This window comes from Apodemus sylvaticus, chromosome 2 (assembly GCF_947179515.1).
Source record: "Apodemus sylvaticus chromosome 2, mApoSyl1.1, whole genome shotgun sequence".
Classification (NCBI taxonomy): Eukaryota; Metazoa; Chordata; class Mammalia; order Rodentia; family Muridae; genus Apodemus; species Apodemus sylvaticus.
In genome coordinates, this window is record NC_067473.1 from 83803805 (window position 1) to 83820366 (window position 16562).

Genomic DNA, 16562 nt, shown 5'->3' on the forward strand with positions numbered 1-16562 from the left:
GGCTGGGAGATGGTTCAGGAAGGGAGAGTGTATTTGTGAAAGCAAGAGAACCTGGGTTCTCTAGCACCCACATAAAACAGTGCACAACCTTGTTGCCTGTGTGCCTGTGTGCCTAACTGGGTACCCGGGTCATGCTGACCATCAAGCCTAGTCACGGAAGCAAACATACGGTTCAGGGCTCAGCTCTTGTCTTAAAAACTAAGGGCAATGGAAACTGTGAGTCCCTCCACTGCTGTAGGGAACTATTGCACCGCCTCTCAACAAACCTGATTTGTTTACCTTTATTTCTACTGTTTTTACCACTTAATTTTGTTCTCTGATGGTTTCATACAGTTATATGATGTTTTCCAGTTACTCTTTCCCCATCCTCTCCTTTCATCCCTATTAGTCCCTTTCCCAGATTCATGATGTTTGGGCGTTTTATTTTTTTTTTGTTGTTTGTTTCTGACCCTGTCTCCTGACATCCATGTGAGTATGAGGTTACAACTGTAAACACCCATGGGTTTACAGCTGAAGGCACTGACGTCCACTGAATCAGTCAGCAGCAAAGAGTTCATCAACAAGGGAGAGACCTTCCCGAGTCTATCCTCCTCCTACGCCTGAGTGCAGATGGGCCAGTTCTCACCCAGACCCAGTTCAGGCAGCCACAGCACTGTGGAGTTTGTTGTCATAACAGTTGTGTCTTTCCCAGGACATAGTATTTCCCAGATGTTTTCACCCATGAATATTTTTTGCCCCCATATTATGTGATGTTCCAGGAGCTTATAGGGAATGGTATGAATGTCTTCTTTAAAACTGAGCACTCATCCATCACTTATTCTAGGGACTTTGTGCAGCCATGAGTTTCTGCATTTACCAGCAATCACTTTGGGGGGAAAAAACAACTTTTGTTAAGGCTGACAATAGCATTTGTTTCTGCATATAATTATATTCAAAAGGCAGTTTGATGTTATTCCACTCTAGTTAAACAATAGTTTTAGTTCCTTCATAGGGTCTATTGTATCCCCCAGCCTGTGTTTTTGACTAGCTTCACAATACTAGCTATGGTTTTGCCTCTATGGAGTGGGTCTCACATCCAATCAAGAGAGCAACTAGTTACACCATGAACAGTAGGGCTCTACTGAATAAATGGGCATACCTTGCAAAACAGATTGGTGTTGTACTTGTTGGGTAGACAGTTCTTTATCTTTTCTTCCTTAGAAGCCTACAGTGCCCTTCTGAGACTAAAACTAGTCACCAGGGAGGAATCTTATAGCTCAATTCAGGGAGGAATCTTATAGCTCAATTCCAACTTGATTTCTCAATATCATCCAACCAAGGCATGTGGTCTTCACCAACAGAATCTTACCAACTAGTTCTAGTGGTGGCTTACTCTGCTTAAATCAAATGAGGTACAAGAAGAATGGAGGAGTGGCCCCTGGTTCTGGAAAGACTCAGTGTAGCAGTATAGGGCAAAACCAGAACAGGGAAGTGGGAAGGGGTGGATGGGAGAACAGGGGGAGGAAAGGGGGCTTATGTGACTTTCGGGGAGTGGAGGGGGGGCAGAAAAGGGAAATCATTTGAAATGTAAATAAAAATATATCGAATAAAAAATATAATGAAATATAAGGTACACAGCAAGAGACACCTAACATCCTTTGATGGCTTTCACTAGTATTTACACAATCATTGCACACACACACACACACACACACACACACTGAGATGGCTAGTCTTATAACAATTTGAAACAAGCTAGAATTATCAGATAGGAGGGAGCTTCAACTGTGAAAATGTTTCCATAAAATCGGGCTGTAGAACAATACTTTCTTCATTGGTGATTGATTAGGGAAGGACCAGCCCATGTTGGGTTGGGCCACCCCTGGGATGGTGGTCTTGAGCTCTGTAAGATAGAAAGTTGAGCAAGTCCCGAAGAGCAAGCCAATAAGAAGCACCCCTCCATGGTCTCTGCCTCCAGGTTCCTGCACTGCTTTAGTTCCTATCCTAAATTCCTTCAATAACGAACAGTGATTTGTAAGAATAAGTCAAAAAAAACCCTTTTCTCTCCAAATTGCTTTTAGTCATGTTCTTCCATTACAGCAATAGTAACACTAATTAAGACACATGCAAAGGAAGAAAAAGACCTGATGGAATAGCTGGGCATATGGATGTGTGTGTGTGTGTGTGTGTGTGTGTGTGTGTGTGAGAGAGAGAGAGAGAGAGAGAGAGAGAGAGAGAGATATTATTTAAACTAGGTAATGTCAGCACTTAGGAAATGAGGACAGGAGGGTCAGATGTGCAGGGTCCTCCTCATCTACACAGCGAGATCAAGGCCAGCTGGGATACATGAGAGTCCTTGTTTTGAAATAGTAAAGGATGTTTGGGCACAGCTGTTTATCTGTAGAAATAAAGAGCCTGACTGAAGGGCCATTCCCTCCAGTTAAACACCAGAGGAAGGAATATGGAGGAGTTAGTTTATAGCATGAAAGAATCCTTTATCAACCAGAGAATTCTCTATGTTGAAATCTGTATGCTGATAAAATTCATGCTCAACTTGGTTCTATAAGTTTCCTTTTGCATAGCCCCCAGCATTTTAAATAAAGGTAATTTCCACTGAAGCATTACCTTTTCTTCAAAAAGCTTGCAGTCAAACAAGCAGAAGATGAAAATATCAAGCTGATTTTTCTGCAAACATAATAACATGGGCAAAGTCACATTTGGGTAGTGTCTAGCCTTTTGACATTGTGAGGTGACACTGTCATATGCCAGTGCTTCTCAACCTGTGAATTGCAACCTCTTTGTGGGATCAAATGACCATTTCATAACAGTTGCCTAAGACCACTGGAAATACCAGATACTTACATTATGATTTGTAATGGTAGCAAAATTAATTATGAAGTACCAAAAGAAAAAATAATCTCTGATTAGAGATTACCACACATGAGGGACTGTATTAAAGGTCACAGCATTAGGAAGGTTGAGAACCACTGTCATATACAAATGTATTGAACAATACTTATAGGTAGCCTAGGATTCATGTAACCTGTGGGCTGCAGGTTTGAATTACCTATAGCCTCCTTTATTTTATATATGAATAAATAATAGAGCTCTAGACTCATTATTAATATCCACATTATGAGCACACAACACGTAGATGTTACCACTGTGTCTCACCAAAGCTGTTTATATTTGATTTTCTGTGCATTTGCAACCAGTCACTCTGAAGGCCTAAATTCTGAAATGCTAGTGAATCAACTATGAAGACCTGAAAGCAGTACAACTTACTGCTAAGACTCATTCATATGTCTCCCTTACTTAGAAAGGTACGCATCATATACATTCTCCCTGTAGCTCTTACATTAAATAAATAATTACTGTGCACATAAATGATCAACCCAACCAAAAGGTAGTAAAAGAGACTCATATCCAAAATGTAAATTCTGTTAGAACAAAGCTAAACCTTCTTTCTCACAGCTAGAGGAAAGTGATAAGGACTCCAGAAACACAGAAGGGGCTCTAAGGCACCTTTTGGCGTCTTCCCGATCCTTTCCTTTCTTTGCTGCTCTCCATTTATTTACCAGAGACTTGTTGATTCGGATCATTTCTGGCAGGATTTTCTTGGAAACACTTGTGGACCTAGTATGCTTTAAAGAAGAAAATAAAGGCAAAAATGACCAGGAAATGCACACACATGTTGAGTAACAATCAGTAAAGTGCCAGGCCCACACAAGGCCCACCTCTTGAGAAGGTCTCTGGTGGGTTGAGTTTTTGCATCAGGGCTGGCCTGAACATTCTGTTTCCTAACTTGGGCCATTTTGCTTGCTCTGCATTTTTAAAAGTGTAATAATGCAAGAAAGCGTTAAAATAGGGAAATAAGTACTTATAAATCAAAATTCTTTTGAAAGTGTCCTTTGCCTTACAGAAACTTTGTAATTTTATGAGGTCCCATTTGTCAATTCTTGATCTTAGAGCATAAGCTATTTGTATTTTGTTCAGGAAAATTTCCCCTGTGCCCATGTGTTCAAGGCTCTTCCCCAGTTTCTTTTCTATTAGTGTATCTGATTTTATGTGGAAGTCCTTGATCCACTCGGAATTGAGCTTAGTACAAGGAGATAAGAATGAATGAATAGATTTGCATTCTTTCGCATGCTGACCTCCAGTTGAACCAGCACCATTTGTTGAAAAGGCTTTTTTCCACTGGATGGTTGTAGCTCCTTTGTCAAAGATCAAGTGATTATAGGTGTGTGGGTTCATTTCTTGGTCTTCAATTCTATTCCATTGATCTACCTGCCTGTTACTGTACCAATATCATGCAGTTTTTAACACTATTGCTCTGTAGTACTGCTTGATGTCTGGGATACTGATTTCCCCCAGAAGTTCTTTTACTGTTGAGAATTGTTTTAGCTATCCTGGGTTTTTTGTTATTCCAGATGAATTTGAGAATTGCTATTTCTAACCCTACATTTGACAGAGGGCTAATATCCAATATATACAAAGAACTCAAGAAGGTAGACTCCAGAGAGCCAAATAACCCTATTAAAAATGGAGTACACAGCTAAACAAAGAATTTTCACCTGAGGAATATCGAATGGCTGAGAGGTACCTAAAGAAATGTTCAACATCCTTAGTCATCAGGGAAATGCAAATCAAAACAACCCTGAGATTTCACCTCACACCAGTCAGAATGGCTAAAATGAAAAACTCAGAAGACAGCAGGTGCTGGCGAGGATGTGGAGAAAGAGGAACACTCCTCCACTGCTGGTGGGGTTGCAAGCTGGTACAACCACTTTGGAAATCACTCTGGCAGTTCCTCAGAAAACTGGGCACACTACTACTGGAGGACCCCGTTATACCACTCCTGGGCATATATCCAAAGGATTCCCCAGGATGTAATAAGGACACATGCTCCACTATGTTCATAGCAGCCCTATTTATAATAGCCAGAAGCTAGAAAGAACCCAGATGTCATTCAACGGAGGAATGGATACCAAAAATGTGGTATATTTACACTATGGAATACTACTCAGCTATTAAAAACAATGAATTCATGAAATTCTTAAGCAAGTGGGTGGAACTGTAGAATGTCATACTGAGTGACGTGACCCAATCACAAAAGAACATACATAGTATGCACTTACTAATAAGCGGATATTAGCCCAGAAGCTCGCGGAATACCCAAGAAACAATTCACATATCAAATGATGTCCAAGAAGAAGGAAGGAGAGGTCCCTGGTCCTGGAAAGGCTCAATATATCAGTATAGGGGAATACCAGGACAGGGAAGTGGGAAGGGGTTGATTGGGGAACAGGGAAGGGAAGAGGGCCTATGGGACTTTCAGAGAGGGGGGATCCAGGAAAGGGGAAATCATTTGAAATGTAAATAAAGAATATATCTAATAAAAATAAATAAATCAAAATTCATCTTCCCATCATTCACATGGCCATAAGATGAAAATATCAACAGACAGATATTTTTAACAGGCATTTTCAATGTGATAATATAATATGGAACTATTACTAAGCATTGAAAATGATACTCTAATATAACTGGTTGTATTCTAGTGGAAATAAATCAAACAAAAAATAGGATACATTTTGTGATTCCACTTATATAAAGTATGTCGAACTTATAGAAACAAAGGAGAAATTACCTAGGACTAAGAAGGTCATGGAATGAGGAATTGTTGTTTAATGGGTATCAGGTGTCTATCCGGGGTGATTGGTGTTTGGGAAACAGTGGTGATACTTGATGGTATTAGGAATGCAACTAATGCTACAGAAAATTGTAGGCAATGTGTTTAAAATGCCACATATACAATCTTATATGTAGTTTGGGATAGGGTCTCACTATATAGCTAAGAGTGACACTTGTTACACACACACACACACACACACACACACACACACACACACACAGAGAGAGAGAGAGAGAGAGAGAGAGAGAGAGAGAGAGAGCACTTTTCTTCAATCACATAAAATCTTCTGGGAAAATATGTGTAAACAGAATGTTTCAAGTGTCCTCCACCCACTGTGCTGGTGATGGCTCTGTGGCAGGATTTTGCTCATACAGAGCCACACTTCCAGCTCCTTCCTGAGCACTTTAATTTAAATCCCAGTGGTTTGGAAATTGATCAGTCACAAGGGGTTATTTTCTCTTGCATCTAAGCATCTCAGTACAATGATCTGCACCCCAACCGCCAACCCCACCGCCACCCCCACTGGCAGTTATGTATTTTCCTCCTCAAAGTCCCTGGCTTCTCTTTGACAACTTCACAAGCACCTTGTCATTTGTGTGCTTACCACTGCTCCGGTCCTCATGCTCCCTGCCCTTATTCTTGGTAACTTCAAAGTTAATGATAGCAGTCTATCTCCTGCTTCAGCGTCTCATCTCCCAATCTCATCTCCACTCCTTTCTCTCCTCATTTTAGCTACTCCTGACAGGGAGAAGGTTTCTGGACTGAAGCAATGGACTGCTGGGATTAGATAATTCTTTGTTTTGAAGGATCCTACACATAGTAAGATAGTTAGTACTTAGCCCTTACCCACTAGAAGTCAGTCACTGTCAGCATGCCAACCTAAAATGTCTACAGACACAACCAAATGATTGCTAGAATGCAAAATCACCTCTACTTTAAAAGCTCTAATCTAAATCTAGGGCCTAAACTGGACTTTTACATCAACAATTGCTCCATTTTTAAGCGTCCGTTCAGAACAGTCTCTCTGACCATGGCATCAGCTGTCACTCTGGGATCATCTCCTTACTCCGGAATTAGCTTAGCTTCTGTGCCTCCTTCTTCTAATCACTTCCACAAAGCCTTTATGCCTCTCTTACTGGATTGCAAAGCTCCATCTGTCTTTATACTCAAGTCTGGATTACTCCATAGTCCATTCCCAATGCCTAACACCACTGAAGACAACTGCCCATGGTGCTGGCCAACCACACTCAATCTCCAATCACAAATTTCAAATGGGCACCTCCAAAGACAGTTGCTTTCTTGTACTCCAAGACAACTACTGCTCATCTCTCTTTGCCTTTCCTCACATTCCTCTGCTGCTCTCACTCTCACATCAGCTTGGGTCTTCAAGCAGTAACTACTCACCAACTCACCCTCATCTGCAGCCACAATGGCATATTTCTTTCCTTAGACATCTCAATTCTATACTTAACGTTTTGCCAACTTGATGCAAAGCTTAGGGATCTCAATAAAACTGACTCTATCAGATTGGCCTACAGTTTTTTGGCTCTAGAGCATTTTCTTGATGAATGATTGATCTGTGAGGGCCTAGCCATCCTTGTGCAGATGAGCCTGGGCAATCAATATAAGAAAAGTAACAGAACAAGCCACAGCAAGAGAGAAGGTAGTGTTGCTCCAGGGTCTCTACTTCAGTCCCTGCCTCCAGGTTCCTGTCCTGAGATCCCACCCTGACTTCCCTTCATGATGGTCTAGTAAGCTGTAAGCCAGTTCAACCCTTTCATCTCCAGTTTGCTTTTGGTCACAGTGTTTTATCACAGCCACAGTGAGAAGAACTGATACAGCACTGGACTCTGTTTCTTCTCTCCTGCTCCGGGACATTCTTCTGCCACTTGTGAGAAGCCATCCCATTATCTTCTAATTTTACTTTCCTGTCTAAATTTCTCTGTTGTCAACATTCTTCTTTCAGCTTCCTCTCCTCTTCTTATGCTGGCCCCACCCTGGGCAGGTTTATCGCCCTCTGTTAGAATTAAAGTCTGTGCTTGTCTGTCTTGACGTTCCTGCACAGTTGCATCTCTGGAAAAGCTGCCTCCTGGCTCCCAAGTAAGAAACCATTCTTTCTTCTCTTCTTATTTGTTTCCTCCTCTGCTGTCCCACTGTGCCCGGCAGCCTGATGTTGTACCTCTTCTTCCCCCCTGTCTCAGGCATCTCCCCTGCCCCATCTTCCCTCTCTTCTTTTGTCTTAAGCCTGCCCCTCATTGTCCACATCTTTCTCCTGCCATCCCAATTTGGGGACCAAATTCAAGCAAGAGTAAGTATACTCTTGCTTTTGCATGAAGGGCAAGCAATCTTCCACTGAGCCACATCCCCAGCCCTCTGTTCATTTTTTTTGGAGACAAGGTCTTGTTAACATGTCCACCATTTTAACAGAGGAACACATTAGGAAGAGATCCAAAAATAATAATATACTGTCTGAAACATCAGTCTGAAATTTAGGGAAAGGTGGATACAGCTCAGGAGAAAATGCTTGCCTAGCATATATGAGGCTCTGCATTTGGTTCCACAGCATCAGAGAAAGAAAGAATTTCTGAAATCTAGAGGACAAAATAAGCCTTAAAAGGAATAACACGTACTGATAACTGACGAGTTGTCACAAAGTTGGCGTGTGCTCCAGCAAAAATGTCTTTGACTTTAATATCCACAAGGTCTAAAAAAAAAAAAATCAAGAGAGCCATGTTCAAAATTTTACTGGGCAAAAATAAACCTATTCGTAACTAAGTCAAATTTATTCATTTCTTAGAAATTTATATTCTTGTAAATTTTGACTACAAAATAAGAATTAATTTTGACCAGATCAGATGTTATTTATTCACTCAATAAACATTTATAGTTGTCTAGGCCCTTGCATGATGAATCAGGGTTGACTTGCTTAGGTATTTGCTTGAAAATATCAAACCATGTTGTTAATATAATTAACTAATTTGATGTCTTTTGAATCACTTAAATCTTTAGAAATGATTATCTATTACTCCAGGAAAAAAATCCAGCTGTTTAAAATTAAGGTTGTAAGAATCATAATCATAGTTCAGTGGAATCCTGTGAACAAAGGCGGAATGGGATGTCTCCTTCAGTCAATGAGTCATGAGTTAGTGGAAGTATTCATACCCTCTGCAGATAGCAAGTAGGTAATGCCAGAGTTCTCTGCGGGAGCCTCCTGATGATTTGGGTTGCTTGTGTGACTTGGTGCATGGCCTAAAGATACCACCTGACCAGTGGTGCCGACATATGCAATGGTGTGATAACTACAATATAAAATACAATACAGTGTCACTATGATAGTTCAAAGAACTAGACACCCCTGAGTTTAAAAAGACAGTGAAATGACAGATTTACCTTCACCATGCACCCGGCTGTCTCATTACAGTATTAGTGTTGCAGAGTACTAGGCCTCCCTCAACCCCTGAAGAGGTGGTACTAACTTACTAGTATAAAGATACTATTTGTGATGGGGGATTTACTATGGTTCCTATCATGTGGCTCTTTTGGTTTTGTGTTGAGAAAGAATCTTATATAGACCAGGCTTGCCACCATATATTCATGTAGCCAAGGATAACCTTGACATTTTGATCCTTTTGCCTTGACCTCCTTAGTGCTGGGATTAGAAGCATAGCTTACCACCACCACCACCATCACTACAGCTGAGACACAGTATATGTGGTTCTAGGGATCTATACCAGGAGTCACTCCACCAGTTATGTTACATATCATGTATTTATTTGTTTATTCTTAATTTTAAAGACAGCATACAAAATATCAGGCTCCATCACGACGCTGTCAAACCCTTGTTTTTATTGGTCTGCTCTGCTATATCCGTCCATACCTCTCTGTGTTCCTGCTCCTTTATCCCTCCACCCCTGTGGCATCCTTTCTGCTTTCCTGTCACACGTTTTCCATTGCCTGGCTTCCTCAACACTTCTTTTCTCCCTCTTTGGTCCCGTTTATAGTTTTGCGACCTATCACGCTCTCACCCACACATGTACATACAGACAAACAGTAAAAGCCAAGATCTGCATGAGACAGTACATGCATTTGCCTTTCTGAGCCTGAGTCATCTCTCTTAAATAGTAATTTCTTGATTTATACATTTTCCTGGACACTGTATATTCAATTTCTTTCTTGATAGCTGAAGAAAATTTCATCGAATATGTATATCATGTTTTCATGACCTATCCATCTATCAAGAGACACCTAGGCTGATTCTATTTGCTGGCTTTTGTGAACAGTGTGAAAGTATCTCGGTGGTAAGATAACAGAGTCCTTTGGGTGGATGCCCAGAACTGGTACAGCTGAATCAACTGCTAACTCTACTTCTAATAGCTTGAGGAATCTCCCCCCTGATTTCCATGGTGACTGTACCAGTTTACACACCCAACTGCACTGAATTTTTCTCTCCCTCACCAGGATTCCTTTTGCTTTTTTTTCCTTGGTGACAGCTGGTCTGACATGGGTGAGGGTTGGCTGAGTGAGGTGGAATCTCTAATTAGTTTCCATATGCATTTCCTGAAGACTAGGGCTGTTAAACATGCCTTAAAATGTTCATGTTTATGTGTGCCACTTATTGTGAGACCCTCAGCTCAATTTATGGCCCATCTTTTAGCAGTTTGGGTTTGTTTATATGTTCTAGATTTTAGCCTTCTGTTTAAAGTAGTTGGCAAGGATTTCCTGTCTATTAACTCTGCTGATAGACTTCCTGGCTTTGTTTAAGCCTCTAAATTCCATTCAAGTCAACTGTTAGTTCTTAGAGCTATTCCTATTCCCCTGGAGTCCTTCATAAAGTTCTACTATGTCCGTCTGCATCTTGAAGGATTTTCCTCCTGTCTGCCTCTAGCATTTTCAGAGCTTTGGCTTTCAAATTAAGGTTCTAATCCATTTGAGTTGTTTTTTTTTCAAGTATCTGTATATGTATGATGCCCATGTGTGTGGTGTCTGTGCATGTATGGTGTCTGTGCATATAAGTATGCATACACATGAGTGTGGGCAAATGTATGTGTGAGCCTGTTGGGTCCCTGGGCTCATGTCAATAACCTTCTTCCAGTGCCTCATATTCCTTCTTCATTAAGGTAAGGTCTATTGATGAATCCAGTCAAAGACTGCAGACATGACTAGTCTCTCGAGGATGCCCCTGCTCGTCTCCTTCCAAGGCTGGAATTACAGGTGGACTGTCACACCCACTGCCATTGGCTTGGGTCCTGGGGATGCAATCTCTGGTCCTAATGCTTGTGCTGAGAGCACCTAATCAGAGTATCTTCCAGGCTAACTTTGAGTCAACTTTTGCAGAATGAGAGATATGAATCTAGTTTCATTTTTATTCAGGTGGATATTGAGTTTTACTAGAACCATTTGTTGAATAGGGAGGGATTTGTTTTGTTTTGTTTTCTTTCCCAATCAAATACTATGTAAATACTGTGTAAATTTATTTCTGGGTCCCATATTTTCTTCTATTTATTCTAAATGGTCAACTTCCATTTTTTAATGCAATGAGCTAGATACATACATACTCAAATTGCCCTCATAATTAGGTTATTTAAAACCCTGAATATATGCTAATCATCATGCCCCTGAATGTATGAGATTAATTCGTTTCATCAACTTAAACAGGCAAAGAACCCCACCTTTGCTGTTTAATTCTCTCCTACCTTCTACTCAGAGCAAGGCAGTCTGTGTGGAGTAAGTTTCTAATAATTATTTGTTACATAATTATTAATAGAAATGAAAATTTTAAATTAAAATGTATCTTAAAGAAGTACATTTTCAACAAAAAAAATCTTTCTTAAAAGCAGAACCATGTGTTTTGGGGTGTCTAAGTAATAAGCATAATATATTTTATTCAAACATTTTAAAAAGGCCTGATACCTTCCACACTCTATCTGGGAAACAGGGCCACCAATCCCTTCTATACGTTGTGGGCCTCTTCTACTCCTGGGGCTGTGCTGTAGTTGTCCAGAGCTATTGCCTCCAAATGTAAACACTTGTCCATCCTGTTTAAGAAAGTAGGAACTAGATTAATTTCATGTTTTAAAAGGTTAACTATCACAAGATGTTAGTATGAAAGTAATACATGAAATTTTTTGTATCTTTTATGATTTGATTTATAAATTTTCATAAATGTATTCCAAAATTATTTATGTATATATTATTTATTTACATATTTACATATTATTTTTAATATAAGTTGATGAGACTAATTAACCTCATGCATGTAGAACATGATGACTATTAGCACATCTTCAGGGTTTTAGATAATCAACTTATGAGGGCATTTTAAATATGTATCTAACTGCTTACATTAGAATTATATCTATTATATATTTATACATTTTTATGACTTATTCAAAAACATTTTTATTATTGTTCCAAAATTTATTTACAAATTTATTTATTGAATTTCCTTTAAAAGTATGTGCTTTGAATATGTTAAGAATGTATTACATGCTTAAATTTGTTAAGAAAGGGACTGGAAAGAAGGCTCAGCATTTAAGAGCATGTACTGCTTTGAGAGAGCCAGAGTTTAATTCCATACATCTATATCAGACAGCTTGCCACAACCTGTAACTCCAGCTCCAGGGAATCTGAATCTTCTTGCACTCATGTACACACACACACACACACACACACACACAGGTGGAGAGAGAAAAAGTTAAAAATAATTCTCTCTTCTCTTTCTCCTCCTTCTTTTTCTCCTTCTTCTTTTTCCTCTCCCTCTCCCTCTCTATTATATAAGGAAGAGAAAGATACTTTTCCCATACATATTTTATACACACACACACACACACACACACACACACTAGGCATATCTTTAATTTGTGAATTGTATTCCAATAAGGCTAGAAAAAGAACTAGATACTTTTTATTAATTAATTATTTTATTTATTTTCATCCCAAATGGTTGCCCTTCCTCCCAGGCCCCTTCATAGAGTTCTTCCTTCTATCCCCTTTCCCACTCACCTTTGAGCAGGTGCCCTCCCCCGACCCCTGCCGGGGCATAAGAACTAGATACTTAATTGGTGTTCACAGATGGAATCAATGACAACTTAACTGCTTAAACTCTACCATCAACATTTAAGTATTGGGTTGGCTGCTTTAGTTCTTTGGGCATTTCCTGAAAATAATCTTTCCTCAAACAATGATTCTTAGGGGCTGGAGAGGTGGCAGAAAAGCTAAGAGTACTGACTGTTCTTTCAGATATCTGGGGTTCTATTCCTAGCACCCACATGCCAGCTCATAACTATCTGCAACTCCAGTTCCAGGGGATCTGACACCCTTACACAGACATATGCACAGGAAAAACACCAATGCATGTAAAACAAATCTTTTTTCAAAAAAATGATTTAAAAATATAAAAAAAAATTTAAAGGTGATTAATTAAAACAAGTCTAGGAGCTTGGGGGGAATAACGTAGTTGGTAAATGTTGGTCACATAAGCATGGGGAGTTAAAATTAATGCCCTGAATTCATATCAAAAGCAAGGAATTGCAATGTGCACTTTTAATCTCAGTGCCAGCAATAGAAATAAAGGATCCCCTGGGGCTCCCTGGTCTGTTGGGTTAACAATGAGCTGCAGGCAAATGAGAGAGACCCTGCCTCAATAAACAAAGTGGATAGCTCCTGAGGTGCAATACCAAAATACTAGAATGTTATCTTCTGGTCTCCACAAGCACATGCACAGACACAGAAGAGACACAGACACATACACAGGTCTACCTTTCTCTTGACAACTAAGATTAATATAATTCAAACAACTGACTTATATAATTCAAACAACTGATTTTCCCTGACTTAAGTCATGGTTTTAAAACAAGTAATAAAAATAATAAAATTAAAAATTAACAGAGTTTGGTGGACTAGGGATGTTGCTCAGTGGTGGAACACTTATCTAGCATCCCTAAGGTATTGTATTTTATTTATTGAAAATAATTATTTCAAATTAATAATAAATTTTAAAAACCATTTGATGCAGATTTTTTTGTGCTGAGAATAAACTCTAATACTCAGGTAAATGTTCTATCCTAGATACACGACCTGGCCCTGCAGATTTCAGTTTTTCAACAAACATCTGAATTATAGAAACTGTTCTCAAGTCTGTTTCTAATGATGATGGGAAGATTCCATCCCATTCAAATAAATTGGACAGCCAGGATAAGAGGCAGAAGAAAAACTAACAAAACTGGCTGTTATAATAGCTATTAAGGAATGTAACAAAGTATGTTCTGGTCTGTGGAGTGGGTTGTTGAAAGTGATAAGACAAATTTTTCTGTAGATCTACATTGCCAATGAATAACTGCCTAAAAGATTAGCTCCTACATTAGCTTCTATTACAGTATCTTGAAACATCTACTGCTTTATATTTAGTTATGTTTTCCACTTTAGATATAGGTAGGTTTAGATATTGAAATTCATTTTGTGTCATATCTGAGCATTTATGTTCTTTTAAAATTTGTTTATGAAAATCCTTACTTCTGGGGTCTGAAGAGATGGATCAGCAGTTAAGAACATTGTTGCTCCGACAGATGGTCTAAGGTCTCTTCCTGACACCCATAAGGAACCTAATAGCTCTGTAACGCCAGTGCCAGAAGATCCGGCCCCACTTCTGGTCTCCGTGGTGTTCAGAAATACATGGACACAATACACTTCTATCCACAAAATAAATCTTTAAAACAAAATCCAATTTCTAGTACAGCACTGTTAGGAAATGGAATCAGTCCTTTGTTAGATGATCAAGTCATGAGGACAAAGCCTTCATAAATGTCGTTATTTTCTTTATAAAAGAAAACTCAAGCAGAATACCCTGACACCTTCTACTGCAGGAGAACAGAGTAAAACTGTCATCTGGGAATCAGAAAGTCACCCATCATTACTTGTAAACCTGCTGGCACCTCTTGGATGTCTCAGCCTTTAGAGCTACAAGAAGCCATACCTCTGGTGTCTCTAAGCTGCACAGTTGGTAGGCTTTTGTTACAGTAACCTGGACAGAGTAAGATCACTTGCTTTCAGTAATAAACAGCACATATATATTTTTAATAATTCTCCGATACCTAAAAAGGAGCACATTTGGAATTACCTCGGTAAGCACTGCAGTGTGCTCATAGCCACAGCTAATATAAACCACATTCAGATTCTTCAGGGCACCAATTGAATAAGGCTTGTAGATTTGCTCTGTTGAAAGAAAGAAGACTTTCTAGAATATAGGAAAAAGACTGACAAACAGGTTTGAAAGTTTGAGAGCAGCTTAGGCTACAAAGTGAGGCTCTAGAGTGCATGTGGGAGATAGCCTAAGAATTTCTTATCTTCATATTTTAATAACTTTTATAATCTCTTCATTTATGTCTTATGACTCAACATAATTTTTTTTTTTTTTCTTTTTTTTTTTTTTTTTTTATTTGATATAATTTATTTACATTTCAAATGATTTCCCCTTTTCTAGCCCCCCCCCCACTCCCCGAAAGTCCCGTAAGCCCCCTTCTCTTCCCCTGTCCTCCCTCCCACCCCTTCCCAGTTCCCCGTTCTGGTTTTGCCAAATACTGTTTCACTGAGTCTTTCCAGAAACAGGGACCACTCCTGCTTTCTTCTTGTATCTCATTTGATGTGTGGATTATGTTTTGGGTATTCCAGTTTTCTAGGTTAATAACCACTTATTAATGAGTGCATACCATGATTCACCTTTTGAGTCTGGGTTACCTCACTTAGTATGATGTTCTCTAGCTCCATCCATTTGCCTAAGAATTTCATGAATTCATTGTTTCTAATGGCTGAATAGTACTCCATTGTGTAGATATACCACATTTTTTGTATCCACTCTTCTGTTGAGGGATACCTGGGTTCTTTCCAGCATCTGGCAATTATAAATAGGGCTGCTATGAACATAGTAGAGCATGTATCCTTATTACATGGTGGGGAATCCTCTGGGTATATGCCCAGGAGTGGTATAGCAGGATCTTCTGGAAGTGAGGTGCCCAGTTTTCGGAGGAACCGCCAGACTGCTTTCCAGAGTGGTTGTACCAATTTGCAACCCCACCAGCAGTGGAGGAGTGTTCCTCTTTCTCCGCACCCTCTCCAACACCTGCTGTCTCCTGAATTTTTAATCTTAGCCATTCTGACTGGTGTAAGATGAAATCTTAGGGTTGTTTTGATTTGCATTTCCCTAATGACTAATGAAGTGGAGCATTTTTTAAGATGCTTCTCCGCCATCCGAAGTTCTTCAGGTGAGAATTCTTTGTTTAACTCTGTACCCCATTTTTTAATAGGGTTGTTCGGTTTTCTGGAGTCTAACTTCTTGAGTTCTTTATATATATTGGATATTAGCCCTCTATCTGATGTAGGATTGGTGAAGATCTTTTCCCAATTTGTTGGTTGCCGATCTGTCCTCTTGACGGTGTCCTTTGCCTTACAGAAACTCTGTAACCTTATGAGGTCCCATTTGTCAATTCTTGCTCTTAGAGCATACGCTATTGGTGTTCTGTTCAGAAACTTTCTCCCTGTACCGATGTCCTCAAGGGTCTTCCCCAGTTTCTTTTCTATTAGCTTCAGAGTGTCTGGCTTTATGTGGAGGTCCTTGATCCATTTGGATTTGAGCTTAGTACAAGGAGACAAGGATGGATCAATTCGCATTCTTCTGCATGCTGACCTCCAGTTGAACCAGCACCATTTGTTGAAAAGGCTATCTTTTTTCCATTGGATGTTTTCAGCCTCTTTGTCGAGGATCAAGTGGCCATAGGTGTGTGGGTTCATTTCTGGATCTTCAATCCTGTTCCATTGATCCTCCTGCCTGTCACTGTACCAATACCATGCAGTTTTTAACACTATTGCTCTGTAGTATTGCTTGAGGTCAGGGATA

General features: G+C 39.6%; 1 protein-coding gene across 3 annotated transcripts in view; it reads right to left on the reverse strand.

Annotated features, from left to right (window-relative positions):
* Herc6 (HECT and RLD domain containing E3 ubiquitin protein ligase family member 6) overlaps positions 1 to 16562 on the reverse strand; it is a 75227-nt gene that overhangs the window by 46366 nt on the left and 12299 nt on the right. Inside the window, exons 5-10 of one of the 3 annotated variants that reach the window (XM_052173816.1) lie at positions 14790 to 14884; positions 11585 to 11709; positions 8837 to 8973; positions 8305 to 8378; positions 3505 to 3623; positions 2605 to 2664 (exon numbers count right to left, since the gene is read on the reverse strand). In XM_052173816.1, coding sequence (XP_052029776.1) covers positions 2605 to 2664; positions 3505 to 3623; positions 8305 to 8378; positions 8837 to 8973; positions 11585 to 11709; positions 14790 to 14884 — 610 coding nt within the window. The remainder of the gene's footprint in view (positions 1 to 2604; positions 2665 to 3504; positions 3624 to 8304; positions 8379 to 8836; positions 8974 to 11584; positions 11710 to 14789; positions 14885 to 16562) is intronic. The other 2 variants (XM_052173817.1, XM_052173818.1) reach the window with 2 other exon arrangements.